This window comes from Aquila chrysaetos, chromosome 24, assembly GCF_900496995.4.
Source record: "Aquila chrysaetos chrysaetos chromosome 24, bAquChr1.4, whole genome shotgun sequence".
Classification (NCBI taxonomy): Eukaryota; Metazoa; Chordata; class Aves; order Accipitriformes; family Accipitridae; genus Aquila; species Aquila chrysaetos.
The window spans coordinates 19,903,500-19,921,631 of record NC_044027.1 but is presented as its reverse complement, the minus strand read 5'-3'; the positions used below and the strand labels follow the sequence as shown (position 1 = coordinate 19,921,631).

Below are 18,132 nucleotides of genomic sequence, written 5' to 3'. Positions count from 1 at the left end.
GGATTTTAATATTAGGAAGATGTGATTAATACCTGTTTGGTATATATAGATAACTATTTCCCTATGGGCTTTCATATGTGGAAAGAAAGAGGCTTAAATTTTTCTCTCATATTTTCTTCACACTGTATCTGTTTAAAACTTTCTGTGTCACTTAGTCCTGCTTGTTAGTCTGTACTAATTTTTAACTGCTTTTAGTGACTGGACTTTTTAGATATTTAGAAAAGGTAGCTTTTCTACTAATCATTGCTACTGTGTTGAACAGACTTTTTACTCTTCCTGTAGTTCATTACACTGTTCACCTGCCTGAGAGCATTTTCTGCTTTTCAAGCCTCCATTCAGTAAACTTTCACAGTTGCTTCATCTATGAAAGACAGACAGACACTGCTGGTTTGTCTTTAATTCTAAAATGTAATGGTCTTTATCTGTAAAATAAATCAATTTTCACAAATGAAGAAATACTACTTCCAGCTTTATGAAGTCATGAACTTTTATAGACTTTAGTGTATTTTAATCACGGTCAGTATTTTGCTTGCAGTTCAGTTAATGATGAAGTAAGACTCACTGCTTTACTCTGAGGTTTTGGGGGTTTTTTTGAATTACCACATAGTTGTGGTAGCAAGATATGTTGGAACTTTGTTGGGACATATTTATATGTATGCCATCAGCGGCTTTTAAGTATATTAATCCTGTAATAGGTGTGTCTGCTGATTTGTTTTCTACAGCATTTAGTGACTGGTATTGATTGACTGAACTGAATTGGTTGTCTAGCTTCCCTCCTGAATAAACTTGGTTTGTCTTTGTTTCAGCGACAACGTCAATGCCTACTGTCTCCATATTGCTGAGGATGACGGTGAGGTTGACACAGATTTTCCACCCTTGGATTCCAATGAGCCCATTCACAAGTTTGGCTTCAGCACTCTGGCGCTGGTTGAAAAGTACTCTTCTCCCGGCCTGGCAGCAAAACAGTCGCTCTTTGTGCGCATGTGAGTATGGATGCTAACTTTCTCAGTCACTGGGAAACATCTGGGTGTCCATGCCACCTCCGCGTCTTTTTTCCTCTCTAGTTTTCTTCATCTGAATTTAGTGAAGTTCAGGGGGCGTGTGTATTCGCGGTTCTCTGCAGACGATGCCCTGCTCTGCGGCTTGTCATGAGGCAGGTAGGAAAGTAAATGCTGCTGGCAGCAGCTTGGGTGAGCCCATCATTGTAAGTCTAAAACTACAGAGAAGAAAATAAGCCCTTCTTTATATGATTAGTGGAGAACATTGAACTGTTGCACTCCCGCTAGTAAATATTTGGAATTTACACAAAGTCTGAGCTCATAATCTTAATTTTTCTCCAGCCATGCTGCTTATTTATGAAAAATATGTTCTGAATAATAAATGAAATAATGTATATAGTAGCTTCAGAGAGTTAAAATCATAAAGTTATTCGTGTTGGATATCCCGAGCCCTTTTCAACAGGTATTAAGAACTGATCTTGCTAGTGACTTTTTAATTATTTTGGGAAGGTGTATTGAATTTTAGCAGGAAAAAAAAAGTGTACTCATGGTGTTTAGGTATTCCACATACGAGAGACTGCAAAATCTTCTTTCAAAGCCTGACAGACAAAGTAGTAAACTTGCATTTTAAGACTGGTCAGTGGACTGAAAAGCAAATAAATTTAAATACAAATAGTTGCAGGGTGTATTAATAACAATGCAGAGATTGAGGAGAGAAGTGACCAGCAAATAAGCATGCCAGTTAGAATAGGACTGGACACGCCAATCTAAAGTCCAGAAGAATTTTGAAGAGGAAGACCCCATCCGCCACTGAAACGTGAAGCTGTCAGGTTTGTAGCTCAGGAAGAATTTGCTATATCATTGTCAGTGAATTAGTGTTTGAGTGATATATACTGTGCTTGATCCCTTTTCTTTTTCGTTACTTGTGACTGAAAAATCTTTTATACCATCAGAAGGCCTTAATTACTGTAACAAAATACTATTAGCATAAGTCAGTTCTTACTTGGGAAAAATATTTCATGTTTGGATCTCTTGAAATGGAAATTCTAATAGGGTTTTCTTGGTTATTGGGCATTTTTTAATTTATAAAGGATTACTTACATTTCATAGCCATACAGCTGCTTCCAGTTTTGAATAATCAGACATTTAAAAAAAAATTCCGACCTCTTTAATTACACTTTTATATTCTTTATTGTGTACTGTGTTTCTTGGAGATGTTCTAAAGCATCCTACTGAAAGAAATTTTCAGAAATTCCACGTGTGTTTCCCAAAGGCCCATTCACTTTATTCCACTGCATTAGGTCACTGGAAAATAAAATATTCTGTCCACAGTATTTACAAATAAGTTGTTCAAGGTAAACATATTCAGCTGTGCTGAACTGGATGCAGTCATGTGGAAGCTGATACAGGGAGGAAATGAAGCAGTCTCGCCAGTCCTTTTACAAGGTCCATTTTTGGTTTATGCAGGTTACAGTCACGCAGTTGAGCCAGGCAACTGACTTTTCTGCCTGTGGAATTGCAGAATATTTAGTGCCTTCCACCTGACTGAAGAATGCTGTGTGTTTTATCTGAAAGAGGGAATATCTCTTTCACCTGCATGCATTTCTCTAGAGTCAATGCTATTGCCATGAATTTGATTTTTTAAATTTTATGATTCTATGGTTGTTTTATTTTCAAGATAATCCTGCATTTTCAGTATCCCCAGAAAAATACCAGCAGGCATATAGAAAATTCTATTCTAATTCCATGCAATCATAAAGGATCACAAGCGTTTATTGCAGGTAGACCAGTTAAGAAGATTCTAGATTGTTGATAATTTCTCATCTGGAAAAAGTCCCCTTTCTTTCTCAACTGCCTCCTACCTAAACTCCTGTTGCCTGTACTCAGTACATAAATAGGGATTGGTGTTTTAAATGCAATGAACAAATCTGGTCTCAGATTTTGGACGTTAGGTCGGAGGAGGTGGAACCAGTGTTCCCGTGTGGAGCCCAGAGATCTCAGCAGGATCCTGGCTGATTAGAAATAGGAGAACTGCATCATAAGAAGTAGTGCTTTTCTGAGAGCACATATTAATTCGAAATTGCTTGTACTTCCTGTGTAAGTAGTTATTTGTAAATAGAGTTAAATTAGAATTTTTAATGTGTCCCCTAGAATAGACAATACTTGATCATCACTTGATCAAAAGATTGTTAATTCTGTGAGTTTAAGTGTGTGTGCTGTCTTATTTTTGTAGGGATTTGTTGTAAATTCTACATCTTCTTCCTTCCTTGTTGTTCTACTAGTGCATGTAATTGTGTTTTTATATTTTGCATCTCTTTTTTTCCTCTTCATGCTGAAGTATTTCAGCTGCTGCTGTGTCAGGCTTGTGACTTGTAATGTTTATTAATATTGAATCACTGTTAAAAAAAGTTGATGCCTCTGAGAAGCTTCATGTTGAAGCATGGTGTTTTATTTCAGATTTCACCCATCCTGCATCTTGGATATATTTTCAGATGTTGTGCAGTTACCGAGCTGACAGTTATGGAACCTCGCCAGGGACCCCGTTTCAGCAGGACATGTTTGAGCAGAAACAGTTTGCAGAACTTTATACACTTAAACTCCTGCCAAGGCAAACTCTTAGCCACTTGAGTTAGTTATAAATACCCAGTGGCGGTGGTTGGAAGTAGCCCACAGTGCATTTTATATTCTGAGCTGAATGTGAATGTCTTTGTGGCTATATAGAGTAGTAAATAATTGAGTTTGATTAGGGAGAGGGACCTCATTATCCCCCCACCTGTGCCCAGCTGGTAGGGGAGGGTCGAAATGAAGCCATTAGCTGTCTCTCTTACTGGCATCTCAAAGAGCTCAAATACATCTGTGTCTTATTTTCTTTTCTGGCACAATCAGTCGAGCAAGCTAAGCAGGCATGACCGAATTTGGCAAGTTCCAAGGACTCTGGCAAAGTTACACAAGGAGAAGACGGAGGGCAGTCATTCTGGCTTCTAACTGCCCATTAGTCTAGCGAGTTATGTTTTTGGAAAATGTCTGTTGTGGAAAGCAGTACTTTGTCCAATGTCAAACACGGCATTCGCAAACAGCCCTCTTTGATGTCGAGTATGATTTGTCAGGAGGAGTCAAACAAAGCGCTGCATTCATGTAAATGCAGACTTCTTGAGATGATGAAGTAATACCTGAAAGACTCTGAGCAAAGGTAGCTTAAAGTAAGGCTGTACTATCATTAGGGCTTTTTCCCTTGGAAATTTTATTATCGCAACTTGACATACTCGATCTAATGGTGTTTCTAGGAGTTGTAGCTCAGCTGCCAGTTGGCACACAGATTAAATTTGGCATACAGTTCCTCTGCTCTGTAGCACCTTTTTTCTGTTTTGATATTATGTTTAAATTGCTTTGACTATTATATATGTGCTTTTCAAAGCAGCACCTCTGCTATACCTGATAGATTAAGGTTTGAAACATTTTTTAAATATCAGGCTTTCATAATACACTTATGAATTCAATTCAGAGCTTTGAAATGTGTTTTTTACTTAGATTACAGAAGCACTCCCCAGAAGGCCTGTTACCAGTTTTTACATGGATGTAGGTAATTTACACAGTATCTTTTAGAATATTCATAAAATGCAAATTCAAGAGAGTTAATGTAGGTGCCAAAGTTCAGAAGGTAGGCTCCCAGGATAGTGAATAGGGAGGGGTAGGACACCAAGTAAGGAGTCAGAGCAGGAAGCTGACTTGTTGGGTGTCTAATGATAGCTTATAGTAGTGTCAAAATATAGCCAATTAAACTCAAGAGCACAGAGTTATCCAAGGCTAACCTGAGATGAACAAAAGCAACATTATTTAGAGCTCAGAATAAAAATTGTGGCTGGCATAGTTATTCTGGTTCATATCACTGTGTACTTGTCTTAAAAATTACCTAGCTTAAGTTAAGTACATTGCGTCAACTGGGGTTTTTAGTCTTAACTTGACTTTGTGCTGATCAAGTGGAAACCGTTCTTGGTCATTCACAGACACTTTCAACCATGCCAACCATTTTTTGCAGCAAGCTTTAAGTGCTATAAATTCCATTTGAGTGTTAAAAAAAAATAAATTGAAAATAAATTTTAAAAAAATTGCTCCGGATTGGAAAGGCGGCTTTTGGAAAAGTTTGTTTCTCATTCAGAACAGAAGCCTTTTGTCCTTAAAGTGTTCGGTTTTTATTTTGTTGCACAAACAGAGCCCATGGAGAGGACACTGCCCGTTTCCACACTGCCTCTGAGCATCTTCCCCCCCCAGGCAACACCCCGGCGTCAGCCTGCCGAAGCTCTTGCCTCTTCTGTTGTTTTCTTTTTCCTCTTCTGAACCTTGCCACCCTGGCTCCAGCACTGAGGCTGTAAAAGAAGATGGAAAGCCAAGTTACCGCAGAATGATCACTATCATTAACATTCACGGGTGGTTCACTTATCATTCCTGACTGCACAGACATGGCAGCCGTTATGAAACGTCCACAGGTGTAGCACGATGATACATATTACATTGTGCCACAATGGATTTATGTATTCTGTAACAAAAGAAAAGTGTAATGAAAAAATACAGAAGGTAATCCTTTATTCCTCCACTGCACAATTTATCAGTAATGCCTGTGGATGATAAGTGCCAGGGATTTCCTTTGCTTGATTTAACCTTGTCACCCAGGTATGTTTTTGCAAAGTGACAGAAAATACAAGCTAAGGAATTTCTTTGGCTTCCAATTTGTAAGCAGCAGTTTTAATTGATTGAATAGCATCTTCTTGTCTTTCCCGTTTTCTAGTGTGTTGACTTAAAATAAAGGTATCACACGTTAGCAGAGTAAGCTAAAACGTGTAATTTATAATCGTAATTAAGGATATGCTGGAATTAGGTTGAGCGAGGACAGTCCGTGCACATTATCAATGCAGAGCATAACCGGGAAGCTGGCAAGGTGAGCTGGGGTGTGTATTTCTTCCAGAAGAGCCTCGCTGTGCTATTTTCACATAAAGGCGGGTTGCAGCAGATTGATGATGTTTTAGGCGATCCAGTGCGGAGGGTGGCTCCAAGACTCCCTGCCTGTTTGACAGCGCTCCAGCGCACCGGGGCCGGCGCGGGGCTTCTCCTCCTCTGCGGTGCAGGAGATGTGCTCTGACACGCTGGCCTGACCCCAGGATGACAGCAGAATCTCTTTGGTCTGGGCTTAAATCTGCTCTCGGCCCAGATTTGTGGGTTTGCTGAGTGCTAAAATGTCGTTACTGAGGTTCTGCGCTGTATTGTTAGAGAAAAACAGCACTGCACGCTTAGTGAGCCGGAGCAAAGGAAGGGGAGAATCACGCGTCTGAACTGGGACAGACGTTTCAGACCCGCTGGCTCTGTTCCAGAGCAAATATCCAAAAGTTTACAAATGCGGGGTGCACTTTACATTTCACTGCTCTTGCCAAAGTCTCGTGTACTGGATAGCACACTAAATATAGTAAAACACAGAGCTTTTTCTTATTTTGCTTTGATCAGTAAAATAAACTTTTAAAGATTGTTCTGGGATGAGATCCAGCTTCTGAGGCAAAGAATGGCCGTGGCTCAGGCATGAGTTAGTAATAGAGTGTCAGGAAAATTAGTCTGACAGTTCTCAGGCCAGCTGCTCAATAGGAAGAATCGACCAAGTCGGGATGGCCTGAAACGCGAGCGGGATCAACAGCAGCATGTGCTCTTTAGCAGCTGAAGTGTCAGGAATCAAAAGACAATCTTCCATTTTCGGGAGGTTCCAGATACATGTTGGTAGGAGCAGCCCCGAGCTGGGTCAGCCATGGTCGGTTGCTGTCGGTTGCTTCCTGCCCAGCGGGAAGCGGGGCTGATCCGGGCTGCAGCCTGGCTTTGTTTGTGGGAAAACACATTTGAAAAACATTTTGTACTGAAGGAAAAAAAAAAAAAAATTGTGACTGCAGTCGTTTTGGCCATAGAAGCTTTTGGAAGACTTTCCTCACCTTTGCTGTTGGGTTTTTTTTCTGCAGTATTTTAATTTATTTTCCTGTATTTTGGTTGCAGTTCTCTGGAAACCTTCTTTCCATATTGCAGAGCATTATATGAATTACCTGAAGGCACCAGATGTCTTTTGAATCGGTGTTCTGATGGTTGGGTCCAGTGTGCAAGGCTTTTCTTTAGCGCTTCATTGACAAATGTTGTGTCATTTAAATAAAAGCACAAAGGTAGTTTCCTTTTTGTAATTATAGTATAATTGTAGAAGAGGTTTTTTGCTTTAAAAAATCTAGTAAATTTAGCTCAGCAGGTCAGTTCAGACTAGAGCTGTAATGACTTCAGCAAGGAAGGTGGACGACCGGGAAGCTGCTGGGCAAAGGCAAGATGTTGTGTGGTGCTCGTGCATGTTGCAGGGCTCCGTAGCAGCTTAAGGGAAGGTTTGCTCATCAGTAAAGAGTTTAGGAAGGTCTCTGATCGCTGTATGGCATTAGTCAAACCCCCTGAATCCTTGGGCTGTACTGAGGATGGCAATCTCACCACTGCAGACATGGATGGTACTCCCTCATGTGGAGTAGTGGGCTCAGTTCTGCTCCTTCGGTATTAAACACATGGCAGAAATAAAGAGGGAAAAAGTAGATGCGTGAAAAGGTTGGGAATATTTGAAGACGAGTAAGATAGAGTTATAAATAATAAATGGTCTAGAGAACATAAATTTGGGGCTTTTAGGCAGTTTCATTTTGCCAGGAACAAAGGGAATTGAGAATGAAATTCAGATGAGACTAACTTGCAACTGACGAGAAGGAAATGCCGTTTTATTCCATTGACTTGTGGGACTGTCTGCCATGGGGCGAGGAGCCCGGGGCTGAGCTGCCCAAGGAGCTGGGGGATGCTCTGAAAACAGACCCGTCTGATACCTTACTTACAGTGTGGCAGGCTTTTTTATTTTTTGTAATGCAAAAATGACCACCCATTGTGGATTTCTTGACTGTCTCTTCACCCTGTTCCAGCCACTCTTGGCAGATGATGTTGAGCCAAAAAGCTTAACTGGGGTAAATAAGGTAGCTCTGTGCTGTGAGCGGGGTAAAAGGGGACAGCGCGTGCTTGCCGTGCCGACAGGCACGAGAAGAGCGCGAGCGAGCTGCAGGACCGCAAGCCGGTGGCCAGTGCATGCCCAGGTAGGGAGTTCGCTGGCCACCGGGTCTGCGCTGCAGCCAGTGGCCAGGAGGAAGCGTTACTGTGTGGTGAGGACTTGAAGATGTCATTTAGTCATCTGGGCTGGGGATGCCACGTCTGAAGTGATCCGAACTCAAACTTGTATTCCCAGTGTTTGTGTCTTAAAGTGACGTGTAATATGGTCTTGTTTTTAATGATGTAATTGTGTTGCTTGGATTGCTTTTCACTGCCAATTGCTTTCAAAAATATTCCAGCTGTGATATTCATATAGAGCTCTACTCCCTGATTAAAATTCCTAGTTGCCAGATACAAGGCTCCTCCTCCTGTCTAAATAGCTTTGCAAAACAGTTTTTTCCATGCAGTGCAAATCTCTCCCTGTGGGTGCCTAGCAGCTCTCAAATTTCTGTGCTAACTGTCTGCAGTGACATCTACTGACATGAGCAGAGATTGACTGCAAGGTCTAAGGGGCAAAATTTGCTGATATATTAATCCAGTATCTCTTCTATTATACTGTCATCTCCTCTGCTTCCCCAGTGATGGCACTTTCAGTATTTGCCTGGCGGTACCTTCCGTAACCACCCCCCTGCTGTTTGCGGTGTTTCCCCCAAATGTGGGCTCTCCAGCAGGCAATGGCCAGAACACGTACCCTGCTGTCGGAAACCTTTCTGGGAGATCTTGTGCCATGATGGTCACAAAAACGTGTCCAAAGAAAGCACGTTACTTACGTTTGAAATAATGCTATACCTGAACAGTGCTGAAAAGCTGCTGTTATTTCTGAGTGTTGTTCTTCCACTTCTCCTTAATGATTTGTTACATCTGCCATCGGGACACGTATGAAAATGACATTGCAAACTGTTTCTCTTGTATGCACTGTGAAACACCTAGCAGATACTTAATAATGAGTAGTTGAGGAGCTCCGCAGGTACATTTGCTCATTTTTCTTTTTTAATGATGAACACAAATTGATCAAAAATAAAGATAAATTAGGAAAATCCTTACACACCTTGAATCTCAATCCATTTTTGTCTCTGCCTAAGGGAGTTTGCTCAGTTTCTCCTTTTAACTTACTTTTACAGCACAACTTTGTTAATTGTTGTGCCTAACAAGTCCTTTGCTTGAAACTAAGGAAAATTGCAGTGAGCTGCCTGATGATGATTATTTTGTAAAAATGCATGTGCATCTGTCTTGCAGAAATGCTGCTCATGGATTCTCACTTATTCAGGTGGACAGTATGAAGGTCACCATGAAGGATATCTTACAAAAGGCCTTAAAGAGAAGGAAGGGATCACAGAGAGGCTCAGGTGGGTTATTTATCGTATTTTCTGAAGGGTAGGGTGTTTTTCCATGAGCATATTTTATATCTCTTTTTAACTGTTGTGAAAGATGCTCAATTTTTTTTTCAGTGGGTATTGTGATTTTCAGCACCACTCAGAAGCAGTTCTGTGCACAGGTTTGTGTTCTAGATACTGGCAAAAAGCAGACAGTGGAGGAGCTGCATAATGTTTGCTGCAGAGCAGTATATCCATTACTGCAAATATTTATTTATGATAACAAAGCCATTTGCATTCAAGTCCAGCTAGTGGTAATTTGAGATGATGGGTGGAAGTACAGTAAGACCAGTCCTTGATAGAATTTGTACACTTTTAATTTATGTAAGAAAATGATACTTAGTATGATTTTAAATAATTTAAAGGATTCATCGTTACTTGTAGTGAAAAAGAAAAATTTACTTTCTGCAATGTTGTCAAAATAGTACTTTTATAGTTAAGACATATCAACGTTTAAAAAAAGAAAATTTATAGTACTTGCATTTATATTTTAGAGCAATGCTTTTCCAGGGTGTAAATGTGCATTCACATATACGTTAGTATATATATTTCAAAAGTATAAGGCTGAGAGATCTTTCCAGCAACAAGGAAATAATTACTGTGAGAAATTGCACCGAGTCTTGTCACGCAACAAAGGAACTTTAATATAAACCTATCTATATACTAGGTAAAGATAAGGATCTTGTCTTTGTAAATGAATGAAACCTCCTTATATACCCTTAGTTTTAACTATGGGAAAAGAAAATAAACCCTGTTCTCTTTAGAAAAAGTAGTTCAGTGCAGTTTTTAAACGAGTGTATAATCTGTCATGGATTTAATTAGCTATCTTCAGATGAGAGCTGAAGTTTTAATAAAAGTTAGAAGAGATAACACAGTGAAGGACATGGATGAGCTGTCTCAAGGCCATATTCCAAGGGAACGATAAGAGCTGTAAAAAATGGCAGAGGAGAGCAATTGAATGAAGCAATGAAAATCTGATTCTCGTAAAAAAAAAAAAAAAAAAAAAAAAAAAAAAAAAAAAAAAAGGTGGGAGGGGGGAGAGAGAGAGAGATGCTGGTAGGGGTGGTTGTAGATGAGACCCGCCAGCGTCTGCAGCAATTTGGCCGCTGGCCAGGAGTCATTGTTCACCCTCGGCTGTGGCAGCTCGGTCCAGATGTGCCAACTGCACGTTTCGGCTTTTGCCAGCTGACTGCGCCGTTTGATAACCAGCTCTCTGGATGCCCATCACTGGCCGCAGAGATAGAATTAAATGATGATGATCTTCCCACAAGTTGGGAGAGGAAACAATGCATATAAATCTTGATTTCATCTCAGCGTGAGAAGTCTTTATCCATCATCACTCATAATGAACAAGTCGTTAGCTGCGATGAATGGTGTTCTGTTTTTTTCAAACACCTCTTTTGTTCACTTTTTGGGTGACTTTTATTTATTTCCTGGGGTCAGATTTCTCTTCCCTGAAGGGAGGTGGCTAAAGGATTCACTTAGCTCAGTCTTTAAACTACTTTCCTCCTTCGAGTAACAGATGTTTCACTCTTGGTCCATTTGAAATTTGGGTTTGCTTTTATTTTGTTAATTTTGCTCAGTAGTTTAGAAATGGAATGGACCTGTCTTTTATTCCTTCAGCCAATACATTCATTTCTACTGTCTTGTCACTTCTGCTCAGAAACCTTTGTAGTAATGGTATATAAGCATGTATGTATCATTTGGTTTTTTTCTAATTGTATAAGAAATCATTTCAATTTACTTTTTATAAATTATCCATGTGACATCTCACCTCTTTTGAGATATGACCATCATCCCTGCTGTGGATATAACAGCAGTAGAAGTCACGACTAAAAACCTTTTAGTTACTTATAAGTATGTTTACTTTTGAACATGTAATTGGATTTCTTGAAATAGTTGGTGTTGCTTGCAGATTTCAGTTGTGTACAGATATGTCCAGAATTAGGACCTGCAGTTGTAAGCTTCATGAATTGGAGTCACTGCGAGAAGAGTGATCCCTCTAGGGAAAGGTTTCTGCTTGAATTCCCATTTTACTGAATTTCATAAATGAAATACTTTTTTTTGTTTTATTTTTTAAATGTTGGTGAGCAGTCATAATGCATTATTGAAATTGTCGTATAATAGTGTCACATGGGTGAGGAGACTTCTCAGATTAGGTATTTATGTATTAAATTGGTAAACCATAAATTAAACTTTTTTAATGAAAATTATCTTCCCTTATTCAAAACTTCCCTTATTCCCAGTTACTTCCCTTATCCAAAACCGTGATTCATCAGTCAGCACACTTTGGGGGGTAGGTAGTGGGGTTTTGGAGGGTCTTGCCTGTCATCTTTAAAACAGCAGAAATTGCAGCTGTCTGCACAGAGGGATCCTCTTGCTTGCGCTGCCCTCTGCATCCAAAACAAGCCTCTTTCGCAGTCCCTTCTGCTGCCGTTAGCAGAGCCGGGTGGAAACGCTGTCTGGGCTAAAGGACAGGCTCAGGATGCCATCGCAGGAGGCATGGATAGACTGGAGCCGGGGTAGGACAGGATTTTGTCATCATTCTTCATCTACCACCAGATTCTTCATATTTGGAGTGGATATGCCCCTTACTTTCACTGGGAGATGCACAGATAAATGGAATTTAAGATCAGACTATTAGCACAGTACGGTCCTGTGCCATTGTACATCAAGTCATTATTAAGCAGTGGATTAGGATGTCAAAGTTCTGAATAAAAGATAAGACATAATTTAAGAAAAGTATTTCTTCTCATTCAGCAATGCTTCCTTTTAAGTTGATTGTTCTGATTTTTAAAAAGTACTAACCGAAAATAGACTTAACATGTTTATTTAAAGCTTTTGTAATAGTTTAATGAAACTGAAATGCCTATGAACTTTTCTGCACATTTTCAATATGCCTCCAGACTGGTCTTCACAGGACAAACAAGTTCATTATGTTTACAGCTTATGCTCTTTCCAAGTACTTGTATAAGAAATTGCTTTCTGACCTATTTTCACCACTGACTTACATGACATTTTTCAAATTGGTCCTGTGTTTGTAGGAAAATGCAAATCTTGGTTGGCTTTTTTGGGTGAGGAAGAAATTGAAGAATTTTTGTTGTATAGTCAGGAGGGAGATGTTCCAGCATGACCACGGCTAAAACACTAGACTAGCTTTCTCTGTTTTATTCAGACAGTAGTCTGCAGCTTACAAGTAGGTTTTTCAACAAGCTATTGTGTCGCAAGTTCCTGAAAATCCATACGCGTCAGTCACCTCTGTGAGGTGATGACCTTCTGAGCTTCTCTATTTTTGATTTTTGTTTAAAAGTGCTATTACCATTCTTGCAGCTACCAGCCCTTGCCTACCTCCTGGAGCACAAGGCTCTTAATGACAGAAAGTTTCTCTTGACAAAGGGTCGCGCGGAGCCCAGGTTTCCCCACATTCTGTTTCGGCACGTGCACCAGCATTCGTGTCACTGTAGTGTGAACTACATCTGTAAAAAATGTCAATGTGTTTATTTCAAAATCCCTTTTGTTGAAAAGACGAAAGCCAAATAAAGACTTTTGACTGTAATTTAACTTCAAGCCGAAGATTATTTATTGCAGGAAGATATACCGGTCAGTAGAAGGAGATAGAAGTGGGGTATAACCTTTGTTTCATAGAAAGCGGCATGAAAAAAATGGAAGCAATATTCTGATTGCACCTAGCTCTATTTAGATATTATGTTAGATAAAATTATTGCAAACTATTCAAACTATTTCACATTCCTTGCAGTTTTCCTTTCTTAGTGTCACAAGGCTTTTGCCTTGGATGTATGAACTCTGACCTTTTTTAAATAATAATTTTTGAGTCAATCAACAGGAAATGCAGGTGGTAAAATAACCTGTATGTGTTATAGCTGAGAGAACTGCAGCCCTTAAGTCATTTCATAGAGGACATGATTGTACTGAAGCCATGCTTTGGGAGCGTGGTGACCTGTCCCACAACAGGCAGCAGCAGGGGGTTAATGGGAATACTGTATCATCTCTTGCCACGTGCCCAAATAACCAACTGGAAGAAGTACGTGGCAATGGCTGCAAGTTAGGGAAAAGCCTGTAACAACCAGTCAGTGCTACATACTGGAGAAGATAAATCTGCAGAGGAAATTGTTGAGGCAGATGTTTAATTAGTTGGAGTCAGGCTGGATAAATCAGGATAGGAACTGTCTATGCAGATATGCTGGTGTGCCTGCCTTTTCTCTGGGCTAGTTTCATTGTCTTTAAAAACTAACTGTTCTTTTTGCTTAGGAAAGAAGCAGCAAAAACAGTCATACAACCTCTCTATTATTGTAATGGATTCCCTTGTGTACACTCATAAAATAGAAAATGTAATTGATGTTTTCTTATGGTAATGAAAAATAACTAAGTAGAATACTTTATCATCAATTTGTTTAACCTATTGCATGCTCAGCAGCATGTATTGCCCATGCATATTTTACGTGAGAGCTGGAAATAAAACACTCTTGGTTGTGGAATGAGCTCCCAGAGGAGGCTGGTCTAATCCAGCGATGGACCACCTTGAGGGAGGTTCGGTGATGCCTCTCACGCAAAAGAGTTTTCTCAAAATAGCCAGAATGGGAGAGAAAGAGGCTAAGGATGGGGAGATACCCTAACCACAGCGGGCTGCAGCAGTGGGGGCAGAAAAGCTGACAGCTCCCTTCAGTGCTGCAGAGACCTTGCTGTGCATATCACGTTGGCCTGGGCAGTGCTGAGATACTGGGATAAAGGTCCTGTGGAGAACCCCAATATCCACAGATAGTTTAAGGATTGCTTTGTATAACCTTGCCATGTCTAGATCTCTTTGAGAATGTTTTTGAACATTGTGAGCACTCCAGCAGCTGATAGTTTAAATATAAAATTGGTCTGCAATGTGGCAGATCTACAGAAAGGGAATCACATGCTTGAAATCATGAGCATAAGAACTTCTCGTTCTTCCTGAATTTATCAGTGAAAATGTCAGATATGGTGCTGTCTGGATTTTGGACAGATACAATAATGGAGTCCTGAAAAGCCTTTTTAGAAGGGGAGATTTGGGTGGTTTAGAACTTGGTATAATTCTGCTCCCTAGAAATCAGTAAGAGTCTTAATATTAACTTCTAAAAAAGGTAGATATTAGGCATGCTTTTAAAATCCCACCCTCGTGCTTTGCAGAGAGTTTTGTAGGTCGCACAGATCATGTTGCATAACTGTAAAATACCATTAGCAATATAACTTGATTTGCTTTACTGCTAACTTATTTTCCTACACAATCAATCTGGTGTCTATTTCTGCTGGTCTTACTTTTACCAATACTTACGTGTTACCCAGTTAGCCTAGGAATTTAGGTTATGGTAGATGTACATTTTAAATGCTACTTTTTAGGAAGGCACTCAGTTGGACCAAGGAAAGCAGTTTTTCCAAGATGAAATGCAGAGACCCTTATGTTCAGATACCACAGCACAGCTAAGACTGGGTCTGACAGCATCCCACTATGTGCAGTAGGCAAGTAGATCTTATCAGGCTTTTTATATCTGCACTAAAGCCTGCATTCAATATTTTCTATAAAATATGTTTGCATGGCTTACAATTTTAAGAACATAAGAAAGATGATGACTTCATTCTTGATACTTTGTGTATCTTGATGCCATGGTGATTCTCAAATTAAATATGTGCAGGAACTGTATGTACACTTGAAAGTTGTCTTCCTTGCCTTTGAGCTGTCTCATTCCTTTTGCTCTTCAACAAATATATTCTCTGGGATGCCAGTTGCCTTTTCCTCCAGAGCTTGACTGAATGGACTATAAATACTAATGTAAGGTAAATAAGAATGCAGAGAGAATGTGTACAGAGGCTTTGTTTTCAAACAAATTAAGCATTGATGTCAGTATATAAAAACTGAATGTTCCTAGGAGGAAATGAGAGACAAAACTAAACAATGTAAAATGCTGAAATGTTAGAATAATCCTGCCTGTTTCTGGTCCATGTCAGCCTCTCTTCATTTGAAATTTCTTGTGAAGAGAGAAGCCTTGTCTGATTAATCTTGTCTGATTTTAAGTAGAAATTCTTTGCAGGGTGAACATGCTACTGATTATTATTTAATAGCTGCTTCAAACTGCAAACATCCCTGAACAAGAAATGCTCAATCCTTTTAAGAACAAAATGCTATACGAGTTTAATTGTTATAAACAATACCTTCTGCCAACATTTCACAGACATGACCTGTATTTTCCGTAGGTTGGGGTGAGAGTTATTAACTTAGTATTCTGTTCAGTTTGGAGAAAGACTAATACTTTTTCTATAAATGAAAACAGCTGCTTTACAATAACATTCAAGTCCCTAACAGCTGTCAACTAGTGCTTTTTGCATTCTTTAAAATGTGCAAAGTGACCGAAAATAGTCTAAAATAATCTTACTAGTCTGGATAAGTGTATTATCTCACTGCCACAGGAAGTTGAATAAGGAAAGAGAAAAATTCAAGAAACAGGGATAGGACATAAAAATAAAAGCCTCCATATCATATTTTAGTCTCTACAACAGAACCAGAGGAATTACAGCTGCAAAGGCCAGTTAAAATAATTCCATCACCCAGTAACTCGGAGCTGTGGCAAGCAGCACAACTTATTACAAAACTGTGTTCTGTAGTGGTTTATTATTCCTGTATTTCAGATTTGTTCACACAGAGCTGTTAAGTTATCCTTCAGAACTTCGGGAAGAGAAGCTCAAAATAAAGAGTGCTGCTGCAAACATGAGGCTCATCTTCCATTCAGAAAGCAACTAGGGAAAAGAGATCTGAGTTTTGTTTGAAAATTCACTTTCTAACATATCAGTCTAAGCACCACTTTTAATGTCAGATTTCATGTCTTAAACATGCTTCTGAAACTGTTTATAAACACATTTTATTCAAAACTTAGATGGGAGATAAGCAAAAACTGCAATACAAAGATACTATTTGTGTGAAAAACCACTTATTGTCAAGCACCCCGCCAGGCCCAAGGGAAATCGTGCAGATGCCATAACGCTGAAGGTTTTCGTTTAAACCTGTCCCACGATTTTTCTATTTCTGGAGTATCTCGGCAGTTATGCTTCTAAATACTTGGCATTGATGCTGTGGTGCTGCATTCGATTTGTCTTGTTCCTGCCTCCCGCAGATGCTAAGGAGAGCTGGCGTTCCCACAGTGCCGGGAAGGGGCACGACGGCTCCGCGTCCCCGTGGCCGGAGAAAGGGAGGAGAGCAGGTCGGGCTGGCAGCGCGGGAGTGCAGCGGTGGCTACAGGCAGGGCAGGCTGGCAGTGAAGAGGCAGGACGGGAGCCGATTATAATGTGCAGATTTGCTCCCTCTGTGGAGCAGGTTGTCTTCAGTTGTGAAGGCAAATATATTTCTGTGGGGTCCTCAGCAAATCCAGTATCTAGAGCGAGGGCCCAGGGTCTCTGTTGCATGTGCAGAATGGCTCTCCTGAAACTACGCCTTAGATTTCGAACGTGGAATCTGCTTCCTGTCATGTACACGTTTCCGTTTTAATTTCTAAATTGTTGAATGTTAGGTCTTTAAAGAAATGTAACACTGCAACTTTTAAAAATATCCCTAATAATCCCCAGAACAGAATATAATTCTTGTAAGTTCCTAAATAGATTAAACTCCTTGGACTCTTACGTGTTGGTTGCCTTGAGATGACTGTCGGCATTAATGAAAATTTTCCCTGTTGTTCTCCGTCAATAAATGCTTTCCTTTCATCAGAAGATTAAGACCCTGATGCCTGGCTGCTGAGAGTTCCCAAGGGACCTTGCTGTGAGCCTGTGCTCTCGGCAGGAGCGGAGTCGGCTGGGGAGCCCATCTCTGGCCCCCCCCGCAGGACCCTGCCCGGCTCAGGGCAGGCTGTCCCTGGCTCCCCCAGGCACCCGGAGCTGCAGCTGCCCTTTGGAGCAGGGGTGGTGGGTCTCCTTTCCAAGGGGGTGGTTGCACGCGGCAGGAAAAAACAAAGTATAGGGAAAAGTGCTAATTCTGAGCATCTTTTGGATGGTGCCTGCTCTCCCAGTTCATGGTGGGGGTTATCGGGGTGTTGGAAAGCACAGGAGAGGAGGAACTAACGGGCTGTAGGTGTTAAGGCCAGGGAAGAACCGTTAAAGTCCTTCCTGATGCTGGACGGCACGCTGCACCGCTGGCTGGCCCCGCGGTGTCGGCGTTGGGGCTGGCGCGGCTGGAAACGGAGAATCCTGTTCCTTGGCTGCTCTTGCTGCTGGAGGAACTGCAGGTCTTGCTTGAGTTTTGCTTTCTCATCCCCATCTTGCAGGCAGGGCAATAGGACAAAAAGAAATGGCTGGAAAGGGGTGTGGTGTGTATTTTTATTTCTTATATATATTTTTTTTTTTTTTTTTTTTTTTTTTTAAAAAGGAGAATTGGGAAGATAAACTATGTAAAACCACAGCCCTGTGATTAAGGCATTTTTAAGAGACGAAGCACAATTAGAATAACTGTCATTAAAGTTTGATAGTGTCGTTGAATGATGGTAACTGAAGAGTTTAAATTTAAAAGTAAGTATGTTAGAGTAGGCGATGCATATGTTTGCTCTGACTCTTTAAGAGATGGAAGACCCAGCATCTGTGACAGTGAAAAGCCAATTAATTTGTATTTCCTTGTGTTTACATGCATGCTTTTCTGCTTAATGGTAGTTTTGAGTTTC

The 18,132-nt window shown here is 40.4% G+C and overlaps 1 protein-coding gene across 5 annotated transcripts in view; it reads left to right on the top strand.

Moving 5' to 3' along the window:
* MAPKAP1 (MAPK associated protein 1) overlaps positions 1-18,132 on the top strand; it is a 108,843-nt gene that overhangs the window by 51,978 nt on the left and 38,733 nt on the right. For all 5 annotated transcript variants that reach the window (XM_030000267.2, XM_030000270.2, XM_030000265.2 and 2 more), the window contains 2 exons: positions 807-983; positions 9,318-9,427. In XM_030000267.2, the coding sequence (XP_029856127.1) occupies positions 807-983; positions 9,318-9,427 (287 nt within the window). The remainder of the gene's footprint in view (positions 1-806; positions 984-9,317; positions 9,428-18,132) is intronic.